Below are 14248 nucleotides of genomic sequence, written 5' to 3'. Positions count from 1 at the left end.
GCCCAGGGAGGGGGGAGCCGGGGGCGCTCCCCCCCGCGCCCCGGCGGCGGGACACTTCTCGGCTGCGACGGCAGAGTCCGCCAGAGGACCGGGAATGGCCCCGGCCCCCGCCCGGCCCGCCGCGCCCTCCCCCTCCGCCCCTGCCCTCCGTCCCCCCGGGGCTGCCCACGCCGCGCCGGTGCGCCCCGACTCGGGCCCCGATTCTCGGGCCGGGTCCCCCCGGAGGGGCCCTTCCCCGGCCTTCTCCCGAAAAGAGCCTGACCCTCGACCCCCACGCAGGGCACCGGGGTCTTCCTCGGGGACTGAGCGCGGCCCCCGGCCCCGTCGCGGCACACTCCGGCAGCTACCTGCGCTGAGCCCTCCGCGCCGGGCGTGCGGGTGCGGGAGGTACAGTCAGATAAGAAAGTGCTCTCAGCCGTAAATCCCCTCCCGCCGCCGCTCCCCGTTCCCATCGCCCCGGGAGAAACGGGTCGGGTTTTCCTCCCGCAGCAGAAACGTTCCTGACAAAGCTTAATCTCATTGGGGCACGTTTAATCATCGGGGAGACGGGAACGAATGCAGCCGGGGGGCTCGCCGGGGGCTGAGGGCGAAACGTTTGCCCGGTAAATAAACCAGTTTATAATAGACTGGAAGGGGAAGGGAGGCCCCGGGCCGGGCTTACCGGCTTTCTCCGGGCGGGGAGAAGAGGGGGGGGGGGGGGGGGGGAGAAATTAAATAAGACAAACAGCTATCGGGGTCGGGCTGCGGGGGGCTGCGGGCTCCCGGCTTTGTGCTCGCACGCATGGCCTTAACAAACTGCCTCCGCCACTATTGGCAATAATTTCAAAGATCTCATTAAAGTGCATTTATCAAAGCCCTAACATGTGCCCTCCGGCTCTGACATAACCCCGTTAGCCCCCAGGGAGGAGGGGGGAAAATCCCAATTTCTATTACAATTCACCACCTCGGGAGGTTGGCTGGGGGGCAGGCTAGATCGGGATCTACAAATTTATAAGTAATATCGGTGAATTGGAAGGATTTCTCCGCCTTTGAAGCTTCGGGGGGAAGGAGATAGAGTAATCGTGAGAATAGGAAAGCTCATTTAGATTCCTATGTCCTGGAGAAGATTTAATTGTCTGCAGGAGAAAGGCCGGCCGGCGCCGGGATTTTGGGGGGTGGCAGGGGCTTTTTCTTGAGCCTTGACAGGGAAGGCTGGTGCCAGCTTCCCTTCTGCATGCCAGGGAATCTTCCCTCCCTACCCCCCCTTTTTTTTTCCTTTTCCTTTTTTCTTGTCCTCCAAAACATCCTTAACGCTTTTGTTAATGCCATTTTTCCAGCCGTGAAAAGGGACGGGAATTTCACCCCGCAGAAACTCCGACCCCCGCACGTTAAATTAAGTTCCCGAAAGCGACGGAGGTTTCGGAGGGCTCTGGTTCCCCCTCATTTCAGGGAATAGGATTTTTTTTCCACTTCCCCCACCCCACCCCTCCTCCGGACGGGGTGCTGGTGTGCGAGGTGCCCCGGTGCGTGGCTCCCGCCTGCGCTGCCTGTCCCCCTGCCAGCCGCCGCCGCCGAGCCGGCAGCATCTCTGCCGAGCTGCCGCTGCACCGCTGGAGAAACGCGATTGGAAACCCCCCGTGCGGGGCTCCTGCGGGGATATTTAGAAGGTTTATCTTTTTTTTTTTTTTCTTAAATCGCCAACAAAAGATATCTTCTCTAACAACGCGGTTCTCCTTTCCCCCTGCCACACTTTAAAACAAAGAGGGTGTTGCTTACAGGGGATGCTCTCAGGGTGAAGTTCCTAATAACAATTACCAGGAGCGACGTGGGCTGCGCTTCCCTTTCGCTCTTTATTTCAAGTGTAGCTCATTCTGAGAGATAAAATAAACCTGTCCCCCTAACAAAGGCTTTGTGTGGGCTTCGCTAATCCGTACCGAGCGGCAAGGTGCAGTCCTTTCTGTTTGTTTATTTGTGGTCTGGAGTGAAGGAAAACAATAGCTCGCACCTTTGGGCTAATCAAACAATAAACTAATCCACTTGACGGCTGTTATCGGCGATGCGATGCGGGGCTGGGTTAGAGGTCAGCGCGAGCGAACCGCACGGGAGGGGAGGGATGGCGGCGGGCTCCTGCCGAACACCCTTCGCTCATTGATGTGTTATACAGCAAATACACGCGTACGGTATCGCTCGACAGGGAAAGGAGTGAAGTCAGGGGCGTCGGTGGCTTCAACCGGAGGGAGACACCCGGCGCTTTGCGGGGAGCGGGAGCCCTCGGGCCGCCGGCGGGAGGCAGAGCGGGATGAAGCAAGCGAAGGCACCTCGCCGCCTAAAGACAGCAGCCAACGGGTCACCCGTGGCGTGGCGAAACCCCACTGTGCCGGCCCACGCGCTGTGCGGTACAGGCCTGGGATCGGCGCGCCCCGCACCCGCCGCTGGAGCCCCGGCACCGCAGGCGCGGTGAGACGCGCAGAAGGGCTTTCCCCGCTTTAATCCCCTCTTTAAACAAACCAAAAAACCCAGAAAGAAATAATAAAACCCCAAACAACAAAACAAGCTTTAATGCCTCTAAAATCAAGACCCGCCGCTCGTGGGGTGGGAGGGTCGCTCCCCACGCAGCTCGGGGCGGGGGGACAAACAGGGGAGGCGAACGGCGGGTGTTTGAGCTACCTGTGAAGGTAAACAGGGAAACACCCCCCGCTCGCAGGGCACTTGTCCTGGAGTGCAGCCACTCAGCCTATGTACACGCACCGCGCCGCCGGCCTCCTGTGGGCTTGTGCAAATAACCCCGCCGGGGCGAGCCCACGGGGGGAGCGGGCTGGGAGGGCAGCCCCTCGCCCCCTGCCGGCCCCGCGGGTCCCCCCCGCAGGGCCACCCCGCGCCCTGGCGCTGGAGCGTGGCCCCCCGGCCCCGGCTGGTCCCACTTGTGGGGAGGGCCACGCCGCGGGGTGCGGAGCCGGTGGGTTCCAGTAGGGTCCTGGGGAGGGGGACACGCACGCAGCGGGGAAAAGGCACGGGGGGTGGCGGGGAGCGCCCCACGGCGCTGTCGCGATAGCCGCCGGGCTGCCGTCGGGTTTTCCTCCCACGCAGCGCGGCCCCGGGCGCGGGGCTGCGTCCCGGCCCCGCGACTCCTGACGCCAAAGGGCCCGAACCGGCTCTTACGTCACTCCCCGCCGGTGACGTCACGGCGTCCCGGGCCGCTAGCTCGGTGCAGTGCGAGAGCGGCCCCGGCCCGCAGCGTTTCCCGCGCGTGAGAGCAGCCCCGCTGCCGGACGCCGGGGCTCCCCGAGGGGAACGGGCCGCAGGTCTCCCGCCCGCTACCTCTCGGGTGGCGCCGGGGCCCGGGCAAAGCCCCCCGGGGCGGGCCAGCCCGACGCGACCCCCGGGCCGTGCCCGCGGACGATCGGCCCGGCCTCCTCCGGTGGGCACGGCCGCTCCCGGCGCCGTCGGGGCCCACGTCGCGAAGGCTCCGCAGGGCTCTCCGTCTGTCCGGGCTCGGGTGTGTGTGTGTCTGTTATTATTATTATTTTTGTCGTTATTAGTTATTTGAGGCCTGACCTTCAGGCCGGCCCGAAAGAAGCGGGCCGCCAGCCCCGCCGCCCCGCAGATGCTCTGCCCGTCCCTCCCCCGGTGGGACCGCTTGTTTTCTGCCGGGGTTCTTTAATTCGGAACGTTGTATCGTCGTGCCCCTGTCGCGATTGTCGCTGCTGGTTTTTTTTTTTTTCCCGCTGGCTTGCCGCGGCGAAAAGGAATCGGAACCCCATCCTGCCCCATCTGATCGAAACGACGCCGCCTCCCCCGCTCCGGGCAGGTCGAGCCGGGGGCGGGGGGTGGGGTGGGGGAATAAATCAATCGATAAAGCCGAGATTTGCTGGAAATTAAAGTCTGGTGTGTGTCCCAAGCCCCTCCCCGCGGGGAAAGGGAAGCGGAGCGGGGGAGCGCCCGCCCGAGGGGGTTCCCTCGATATCGAGGAAGGACTCCGAAATGGATGAAGAGATAGCCATTGAGCGCAGTTGAATACCATGACAACTAGGAACAACCTCAGATTTATTCCCAACAGTTAGGACACATTGAAAGAGGGCGTCAATCACGTATTATTTCGCCACTGAAATAAATGCAAAAACTGCGCCGAGACAAAGGGTTCCAACAGAAGCCGGACATTTGTCTACATTGCGGACATTGTTTCCAGCTTAGCCATAGGGTTGTATTTGTGTTTGCGCGGGTCCGACCACCCAGGATGTGCTCAGGGGCTCGCTTAAAAAAAAAGGGGGGGGGGGGGGCGGAAAATCCCTGGGCATTGTCAGACACATCACATACTTTATGGGAGGCAGGCTGGGGGTTGGGGGAGGAAAGATGAGGGGAGCTGGGAGGGAGAGGAGGGGAAGGTGCGAATACATTGATCGGCAAATAGGAGGATGTCTGAGGGACCGTCTTCCTCCACTTCCCACCACCAGCAGCTTCGTTCCCGCTCCTTCCTCCTGGAAGAGAAACTCGGGCAACTTCTCCTTCCCAAATATAACGGTGGTGGTGAGAAGCCCTTTCCCACACTGTAGGACCCCGCACACCACCGTCAGCCCCACGCACAAGCCCGTCCCGGGACGGGGTCTGGCTGCAGGGCTGTTCAGGGAAAGGAAGGGAAAGGGAAGGGAAGGGGAAGGAGAAGGGGAAGGAAGAAGGGGAATAAGGTCCGGGCTGTACCCGGCGCGGGTGCGCATGGCCAAGGGTCTTCGGAGGGTGCAGGAAAAGGCAGGAAGAAGGAAAATTAAAGTTGGTGGCAGGCAGCTAGAGAGGGAAGAAGTTGGGGAGGTGGTGGCCTGCAGCCCCGCACGGGCAGGGGCAGCCTCCCCGGCCGCGCAGGCACTGCTGCGCTCCGCGCCGCTCCGCCGGGGCCCGCGGCCGGGGATGCCGGCGGGCTCCATGGCTCCCGGCGCCGTGTGCGTGGGTGCGTGCCTGCGTGACACCTGAAGGTTCGACCTTCCAAAACGCCCCTTTGGAACGCAACCCCTTCTTCATCCCCCTCCTTCCCCAGGTCCTGAAAAAAAAAAAAAAAGGAAAGAAAAGAAAAGCAAAAAAAATCAGTTATATTTGAAAGTCCATTGGGCTTCAGCCCATTAAAGTAATCAAACAGGCTGGGTTTTATTCCCCTGGAAGAAGGAGGCACAATCAATGAGAACTCTTCAAATAAAGCCCCCCCCCGCCCCCCCGAGTAATCACCTCCCGGATCTCCCCGGGTCGTGACTGACGATCGCATTTTGCCAGTTCGGTTAATTTCGGAGCAAGCTAGAATCAATTACTTGCTGTTTAATTTCCAGCGTTCATCCCTAAGCCTCAACCAAAATATTGACCTAGGCGGTTTAGATAAGTTGGTCTCTTGCCATCTGAGCCGCCTCTCGTTTCGGTCCCGCGCGGGGCTTTGAGCGCATCCCCGCGCAAAGGCGCTGCCCCCGGGTTTGCGTGGGCGCGCAGGCTGCGCGGGAGGGGTGGCAAACCGCTCACGCAGCCTCACTCGATCCTTATCACCACCCTCCCCCCGCAAGTATATAGATTATTTTTTTCCCCCTCCCTCCCTGCTTTTCAAGGCAATCGGTGGAAAACACACTTTGGAGTATGCGGAATATCGGGCTGGTGCGAGGCTCTTTGTATGTAAATACTGTGTTTAAAAAAAAGAAATCACACCCTCCCTCTCTCGCTGACACACACACACACACGCGCGGAAGGGCCCTCCCCACGCCGGTAATTAACTGACACGTTATACCACTCATCACCAATGGTGGAAGCTCGGAGCTCGCCCAAAACCCGCAATTTCACATCTGCAAACACTGTCTTCATCCACTTGACTTCCAAGACCCGCCCACACGTGGCCAACCTTTCCCGGGTTTAATGTGTTTTTTTCTCCCTCCTCTCGGCAGGTTCATGTGCGGGGACCAGCCTCATATGGACTGTTCGCTCCAGCAATGGCTCGGGCTTCCCAAGCGGCAGGCACGGGTTCGGGGTGTTTAAACAAGATCCAGAAGTGATCTCTTTTTTTAAACTTTTTTTTTTTTTTTTTTTTTTTGGCGTATCTTTCCCCCTTTCCCCTGGAGTTACAAACTATTTTCGAAGCCAGCTGCTGCTCCCGCTCGCTGAATTTCTCCCCGTGGCAGAACCAGCCCGTAGAAACCACCACCGCAGAGATCCACCGCTGCGGCCGGCGCGCTTCTCTTCTTTTGCACAAACCCCTGCCGTTATTTTTCTATAAGTCTGTATTATTATTTTTATTTTTCCCTCCTCCTCTCCACGCGTGCCGCCGCCCCGAAGCCCCCACCCCCCCACCCCCCGGCTGCCGCGCGCGGTGCTGTTCTCCCCGCTCCGTGTGTGCGCCCCTGGCACGGCGGCTCGCCGGAGCTGCTCCTCCAACTTTCCTGCCTAAATTTGGCCGGAACATGTCTCTGACCAACACAAAGACGGGCTTTTCGGTGAAGGACATTTTGGATCTCCCCGACACCAACGATGAGGACGGCTCCGCCGCGGAGGGCGGCGAGGAGGAGAGCGAGGTGCCCGAGCCGCCCAAGAAAGCGGGAGTTTTGGGACAAACCCCCTTGGACACTGTTCAGACGCTGCCTTTGAAGAACCCTTTCTATGATAATAGCGATAATCCCTACACGCGCTGGCTGGCGAGCGCCGAGGGCATCCAATACTCCCGTGAGTACCGCGCAGTGCCGCGGGGACGGGGCAGCGCCGCTCCGCGACCGCGGGGGCTTCCCCCGGCGCCGGAGGGTGTTTAGGGAGGGGGGGTGTCGGGGGGGTGCCGCTCGCCACGGCTGGCTGAGCCCCGGCCGGTGCCTCCATCCATCCATCCATCCATCCACCTATTCATCCATCCATCCATCCACCTACCCGTTCATGCCCCCGCCCTGTCCCGGGCGGCGGGAGGGCGGCGGGGGCGCAGTGCAGAGCCCCCTCCGCGCTTCCCCCCTGACGGGGGCTCTCGGCCGGGCTCTCCGCAGTGCACGGGCTGACGGCCGGCGGCGGCGGCCAGGACCCCTCCGCCAAATCGCCGGAGCCGTCGGCCGACGAGTCGCCCGACAACGAGAAGGAGGCGGCGGGCGGCGGGGACGCGGGGAAGAAGAGGAAGAGGAGGGTGCTCTTCTCCAAGGCGCAGACCTACGAGCTGGAGCGGCGGTTCCGGCAGCAGCGGTACCTGTCGGCGCCGGAGCGGGAGCACCTGGCCAGCCTGATCCGCCTCACCCCCACCCAGGTGAAGATCTGGTTCCAGAACCATCGCTACAAGATGAAGCGGGCCCGGGCCGAGAAAGGTATGGAAGTGACTCCTCTTCCCTCCCCGCGGCGGGTGGCCGTGCCGGTCTTAGTCAGGGACGGCAAGCCCTGCCACACGCTCAAAGCTCAGGACTTGGCAGCCGCGACTTTCCAGACGGGAATCCCTTTCTCCGCTTATAGCGCCCAGTCTCTACAGCATATGCAATACAACGCCCAGTACAGCGCTACCAGCAACCCCCAGTACCCCACAGCACACCATTTGGTACAAGCTCAGCAATGGACTTGGTGAAGGTTGGAGGGGAGCGCGCACACACGCACACACTACCCACCCCCCCACGCCCCACACCCACACAGGAAAAAAAAGGAGGAAAAACAAAAATAATAAAAGAGAGAGAGAAAGATACAGACTGATGCTCCAAAAATAAAATCAAAACTGTGGGGGAAGGAATGGAGAGGGAACTGCTATTATTATTATTATTATTGCTATTATTATTATTATTATTATTATGGGATTTTTTCCCTCTCCCGTTTCTTTTCCCCTCCATATTTTTTTTTTGGGGGGGGACTCGGTTTCATTTCGGGGGGAGGCGGGGGGGAAGGGAGGGGAGGTGTTTTTGTGCGTCATTGTTTACAGAAATTTTTGCGCCATTCAGAGTGGTCCTGTCTACCTACAACTAAAATAAAACCGGGGGCGGGGGGGTAATCGTCAGAATTAAAAAAAAAAAAATAATAAAGAATAAAACCCCCCCGCTGCTCCTGTGATTCTGTGAGGTGTGAGGAACGAGCGTGCGGTGGCCGGGACGCCGAGCTGCGCACCCCGCCCGCGGTCCCGGCTGCCCCTTCCCGGCTGCTGCGCCGCCTCCGACCCCGACAGCTATTACCGGGTGCATTTTTATATCCCGTTGTGATTATCGCTGCTCTCGGTAGCAGCCGGGGCGTTCATTTTGTTTTTTTTGGGGTTTGGTATTTTTTGTTCTTTCTGGGGGGGTGGGGGGGTTGCGCGCAGCTATTCCTCAGTAACCACGAGCAGAGGGAAAAGAAACGCAGATTAAACCCTTCCCGCTCGCCGCTGTGGATTCATTGTGTACAAACCCAGGTTTTCGATATTTCAATGAGAATTTTAATTTTTTTAAAAAAAGCTGTTTCGAGGAAAAAAAATTAAAAAAAGGAAGGAACCGGTAACAACGACGGACCAGTTTTGTTCCACTTCTCGGTGCGGCCGGCGGCCGCAGCCGCCTCCCGCATCCCCCGCCGGCGGGCCCGGCCCGGAGACACGGCCGAGCAGGGCCCCACGGCCTCCCACCGCCCGCCGCTCCCACAACTTCTTTTTTCGGGGGAAAACGTTTTTTCTGGGGCAGTCGGCTTCAGCCCGGCTCCTCCGCAACGCCCCGAGCAGGCGAAAAACTTGGGGCGAAGGGGGAAAGAACTATTTTATATCTGTGACTGTGCTTTTATACACCCCTGCGCTGCTGGGGGCCTCCGGCTGCGGAGTTTGGGTACCAGCATCACCCCCACTCTCCCTCCCCGGGCCGGTGCCGTTTGCACCGGAGGGAGCGCGGAAACTTCGCGTTCGGCCCTCGGGGATGCGCCGGCGGCTCATGCAGGTCGGGGGAAAGGGTTAACGCCTGGGCTACCCCCCAAAATAACGGAGGAAAGGGGGAGAGGGGAGAAGAGAGAGGCGAGGAGGATCGGGGGCTGGCTGGAGGCTCGGCCGGGGCGCGGCGGGGACCCAGCCCGGCCCTGGCGCAGTTACGGCCGGTCCTGGGCACGCGCAGCCGCGGCTCGGAGCGAGCTGGGGCAGAGCCGGGGCGGCTGGGCGCTCCCTCGCCCTCCCCTGCGCTTTTTAGGCTGGTAAAGGTGCTTAAAAAATTAACAAACAAGCGGGGTTTGTCTGCTGCGGTGGGGCCAGGGCAGCACCCGCCCCATCCCGCCGGGGCTGAGCAGGGCCGTGCCGTGCCGTGCCGAGCCGAGTCAGTCCAAGGCCCGAAGCAAAGAGGGTCGGTACCGGGCCGCGGCACCCCGGGCCCGCCGTGCCCCTCTCCGCCCCGGCCACAGAGCCCCCGGCACAAGCCTCCGCGCTGCCGGTATTTGTTTTTGCTGTTGTTTTGGGGTTTTTTTTCCTTTTCTCTTTTTACTTCCCCCCTTTCTTGTTCCTCCTCCCCCCGGTGAGCCCCCACCCAGCCCACCCGAGCCGCTCGGCTGGCGGCGAGGCCGGCGGGGGGGTGCCTACGCGGAGCAGCCCGGCCGGGCCAGCGGGGCAGGGGTGCCGACTGCGGGGGGCACACGGGCTTGTGCAGGTTCTCCCTTCTCCAGCCCCAGCGTGCGAGCCAGGAGCGGAGAAGGGGGAAAATCGTCGCTTTTTCCTTCTTCTTCTTCTTCTTTCTTTCTTTCTTTCTTCCCCTCCCCCCCCTCCCCCCAAAGCTCTGTTAAGTCTATAAAACCAGTTGTGTGGCCCTAACCTCCGTGGCCTTATATCTCCCATGCTGCCGGGCCAGCTCCGGGCAGTCTATCTTTGCACAATATACAGTAGACTTCACAAAACAGCACAATGGGGGAGGCAGGGAGGTGAGCATGTTAGAGGCGTGCATATTAAAGAGACGGAGGCAAAGGCAGTCAGGGCTGGGCCGGGCCGGGGAAGGGGGGAGAAAAAAAGAGGAGACAGTATGGAGGGGGGTAGGCCCCCTCCCTGTGCCTTCCCTCCCTTCTTTTCCCCACCCCCCCCCACCCTTCTTCTTTTTAGGGCCATTCAATCATTTATGGGAGGCAGTCCATCTCGGAGTCAGGGAGCAGTGTCCTTTGCGTTTTGTTAGGGCTGTCACTCGTGCTCATTGTTAGGCATGTTCTACATGTTGTATCCCATATGGCCAGCTGGGCCGGGGGACCCCTCACAAAACCCAAATTGTGCCCAGCTTTCAAAACCCAGCATTGTTGTCTGTGAAAGGAAGACGAATTAAAAATTCGTGCTATATCTATTCTGGAAAAAAAAAAAAAAAAAAAGGAAGGGGGGGAACAAGGAAAAAGAATCCCTCTCTCTTTCTCTCCCTCTCTCCTCTCCTCCCTCCCTCTCCTTTGAAGGCTAACAGAGGCCCTCCTCTTCTCCCAGTTCCCGCTGACAAGTTTCTCTCATTTCACAGGAAATCAGACTCCCCCGCCCCCCCCCCAAAAAAAAAGACCCAAAAGCATCTCCCCCGTAAAACACAAGGCGATGCCCGCTCCTGCGGCTCCAGCCCACCAGCCGGGCTCTGCTTCCCGCACTGCCTGCGCTGCCCGCACTGCCCGCACTGCGCGGAGGCTGCGGCGGGCAGCAGAACAAGGCAGCATTCAGGGCCGGTAATGTATGCAGGCTGCCTCCCTGCGCGGCCCCGGCCGTACCGAGCGGCAGGCTGGCACCGTCCCGCTTCTTCCCCCCGGAGAAACGGCTCTTTCTTGTTGTAAGCTCCTCGTCGTGCAAGGCAGGCCGTCAGAGGAGGAGAGAGAAAGGGAGGCGGAGAGAGAGAGAAAGAAAGGGGGGGAAGAAAAAAGGAAAAAAGAAAAGGGAGAAAAAAGAAAAAGAAAAAAGAAAAAAACCCAAAAAAATAAAAAGGGGGAGAAGCCCCCCAACCCAACCACCCTTGCATTTCCCTCCAGGCCGCAGGGATGCGCAGCGCTGCGCGGGGCGTTGCCGTGCCCCGGCATTGAGCTGGTGCGGGCGCGAGCCCGCAGCGCAGACGAGGCTTCACCCGGGGGGTCCGGCACCTCCGCCCCCCCCCCCCCCCCCCCCCCCCGCCCTCCTCCTGCCTGCAGGTCTGGCAGCTGCCTGCCGGTTTGCCCCCGCCGCTCGTGCATCCCCCCACACCACCACGGTGCGCCCTTCTCCTCCGCCCGGGGGCTGCGCGCCGCGAGAGGCGCCCGTCGGGTTTGGATCGCGACACACGGCGCTGATCGCGATTTGGGCCACGACCAGGGCGGGTGAGAAGCTGAGCCCGGAGTTCAGGCACCTACCCTCTTCGCCCCGCTCCCTTCCTCCCCCGCCGCCTTCCTCCGCCCTCTAGCAGGGAAGGCACTGTTTAGGCGCCTCAGATAACCTGATAATGAGCTGGAAGCCCCTTAAGCCCTGGAAATAACTTACTTTCGTCACCTATTGACTGTTTGGCTTAGTTTGGAACCGGTGTGGATTTTTCGGGTCTTTTCAAGAGAGCTGGTCAATGAAAAGCTAATCCAATATTTACAGAGTATAAGGGCAATTCTCGGCGGTGTTTATTAAGGAGCCGGTGAGGAAGGGCTGCGGGGGGACACAGGGGGGACCGCCCCCCCACCCTGCAACGTGCCCGGGGCGGCTGGAGTGGCGGGGCGGCGAGACACGGCCCTGGGCGGTGTTTCAGGAAACGTGCACTTGTGGCTTCAGAAACACGGTGCTCTGGGCCGCATCTCCTCCCCTTATCCTTCCCGCACCATCACCTCCCCTTATCCTGCCCGCATCACCCAATAAAGCCCCGCAGCCCGTTTCCCCAGCCAAACGTCCCACCGCTATCCGCCCCCCCCCCCCCCCGCCGCTCCCAAAAGAAACAGTTTAGGGGTTTATCGCTTTCTGCAGCGGTAGGAATGTATTTTATCCCTCCCCCCTCCCCGGGGCAGCGACCGCAGGGAGGCAGCAGTGCCCCGCGCAGCCCCGGCGCGGAGACCCGCTCCCTCTCCGCGCTCCCCCGGGGCCGGGGCGGGGGGAACCCGCGGGAGCCGAGGCGCGGGGCACCGCTCCCCGACCGCCCCCCCGTCGGGTCATGGCCCGCGGGCGGCCGCACGGGGGCGCTGCCGGATAAGGGACGTGCCGTCACACACACCCCCCCCCCCCCCCCGCCGCAGGGGTCCCGATGGCGACCGAGACCCTTCAGCACAGCATCGATCCGGGGAAGGGTCCCCCCACGCCCCCTGTGACACGGCAGCTGCACCGACAGGACGGATGGACAGGGAGCGCTCCAGGGGTCCCGCCAGCACCCTGCCTTTCCCCGCTGCGGCGGGGAGCATCCTCGGCCCTGCACGCAGGGGTCCCCAGCCACCACTTCGAAGTACAGCACAGAGCTCAAGGTGCAAAGTCATGACGTGAAAATATCTGTCCCCCAATCCTTATGTGGGGCAAGACACCAGAGAAGTGGGGACTCCTGCTGCCTCTTCTGCCCCCAGCAGCTACAGGTGTCAAGCAGACCCTCGAGACCTAGGAACCCACCTTTTGGGGAGGCAGTACAGGGTCTGGTACAAAGCATTGACCTGTTTTATATAAGTACGAGTATCAACTGCACCAGAAGGACAAACCAACTATCCAGTAAGGGTATTGCTTCACCTTTAGCTCGCTGAAATGCTGTGACACGTGCAGTTTCCTCCCAGCACTCCATCTCTTCCCACCTCTGCTTAAAGCCAGAGCATGGGCAGGCATGGGGATGGCTACAGCTGCCTTGCTGCTTTTGAATGCACTGGGGGCACTTACAACTTGCACCCTTGAAGGTAGCGAGTGAGTCATCTAAGCATGGCAGGTAGGTGCTTGAGGACGTCCCTTTTTTTTGCATGACCCAACTCAAAGTGCTTTGGAAAAGGCCAAATAAACGGCAGCCTCTAGGAAGTGTCCCCCCCCAGCAGCAGATAGCCTACCACGACGTGCAATAGCCACAGGGATGCTCAGCTGAGCTTTGTTCCCCTGCCGTGCTATTTGGTGTGTTGCATTAGCTTTAAAAGAATGCCCAACACTCACAGTTTGTGTCAAAATCAAGAGTCAGGCTATGGCTTTGTCTCCACTTCTGGCATTTGAAAGTATCTGAGCAGAAACTTAAAGCTCATAGTGAGGGAGTTAGGACACCTTTGTAACAAAAAAAAAATTAAAAAATTAATCAGTTCTGGAGAAGTGCCAGCTCTCATTCCTGAGAGCAGTGTTGCATGCTCACCCCACCTTACAGTGACCCTGCTAGGAAATGCTTCAGGAGAAACAAAATCAGCCCTCGCTTAAGTAAAGCGTGAGAAGAAAGGCCTGGCACTGCTCACTTTTTTGAGAGTGCAACCAGCACTCTCCAAACCAGGGATTTCTATTTCTTCCCCAGGAGATAACCCATTCCCAGCTCCGGAAAGATCTATTTTGCTTCACAGGCTGATCCATTCTGTGTTTATTTCTACCAGGTGATGCACCGCTAAATTTTGCATTTAATTGAGTAAACAGCAAGACTTTCATTCAGCAGATTCACCATCCAGTGACAGCAAATTTGCTGGGTTTTTCACAGCAGCATTAGTTAATGATACTTTTTTTACATATGAAGAGCCAACAGTTCTGTCTTTTTTTTTTTTTTTTTTTTTTTTAATGTGCACATACATGGGCACACATATAAGAGCACCTAGAATCAACCAGAACCAACTGGATGGCTAGGGTCATTGGGGTGACAACCCCACTGCCCATCACCCACTGGAGGTGCACCCCCCCCATGCTCCCTCCCCACGCAACACTGCTCCCACTTTGCACAGCCACTCACCTGGGGCAACACTCCAGCATTTGTTCTTCTGCTGCTCCTGGGGGCTCAGACCTTACCGGGGGGGGTGGCTGTCACCACTACCTTCCCAACCTAAAAGGCTTCAGAGGGAGCCTCTAACACCACCTCACTGCCTCAGGTTCCTTCCTGCTGCCCACACCGGCTGGCCCCAGGGGGCTGGACAGGAGGGACCTCCCCTTCGGCTCCCCCAGTCCTTTCAGGCAGGCCCCCCGCCCCTTCTCCCTCCCTTCCTCGCTGGGACAGGTTGGTCCCCCCAGAAAAAACATTTGGATGCCCAGCAGGTTCAGAGCACCTGTGATGCTCCAGAGCTGCAAAGGACAAGCATTTGGCTGGAAAACAATGGATTTCAGCCTGAAGGGTGGGTTATAGTTACGGTGCAGCATCCTTCCTTCCTGCAGGCTCCCAGGCTGACTGTGTGTTCCACAGGGCTCAGAGAGTCTGGCCAACCACAAAAATTAAAGTCTGTCCCACGGATAAAACCAGCATCAACATGCAGTTCCCTCGAGGCACTG

General features: G+C 59.6%; 1 protein-coding gene across 1 annotated transcript; it reads left to right on the top strand.

The window, feature by feature from the left end:
• Positions 1-6044: 6044 nt before the first annotated feature.
• Positions 6045-7711, top strand: NKX2-2 (NK2 homeobox 2). Its single transcript, XM_055816506.1, has 2 exons — positions 6045-6657; positions 6963-7711. The coding sequence occupies exons 1-2, from the start codon at positions 6399-6401 to the stop codon at positions 7520-7522; spliced, it is 819 nt and encodes a 272-aa protein (XP_055672481.1). The 5' UTR covers positions 6045-6398; the 3' UTR covers positions 7523-7711.
• The last annotated feature ends 6537 nt before the right edge of the window (positions 7712-14248 follow it).

This window comes from Falco peregrinus, chromosome 11 (assembly GCF_023634155.1).
Source record: "Falco peregrinus isolate bFalPer1 chromosome 11, bFalPer1.pri, whole genome shotgun sequence".
Taxonomy (NCBI): Eukaryota; Metazoa; Chordata; class Aves; order Falconiformes; family Falconidae; genus Falco; species Falco peregrinus.
Note: the sequence above shows the minus strand (reverse complement) of the source record. Positions and strands in the feature narration are given on the sequence as shown.

What these genes read in the sequence shown, in the direction of transcription:
- NKX2-2 (XM_055816506.1), top strand. Translation starts at nt 6,399, where the DNA reads ATGTCTCTGACCAACACAAAGACGGGCTTTTCGGTGAAGGACATTTTG. An exon ending in CGAGGGCATCCAATACTCCC is followed by an intron (nt 6,658 to 6,962) that starts GTGAGTACCGCG and finishes GGCTCTCCGCAG; the next exon opens with TGCACGGGCTGACGGCCGGC.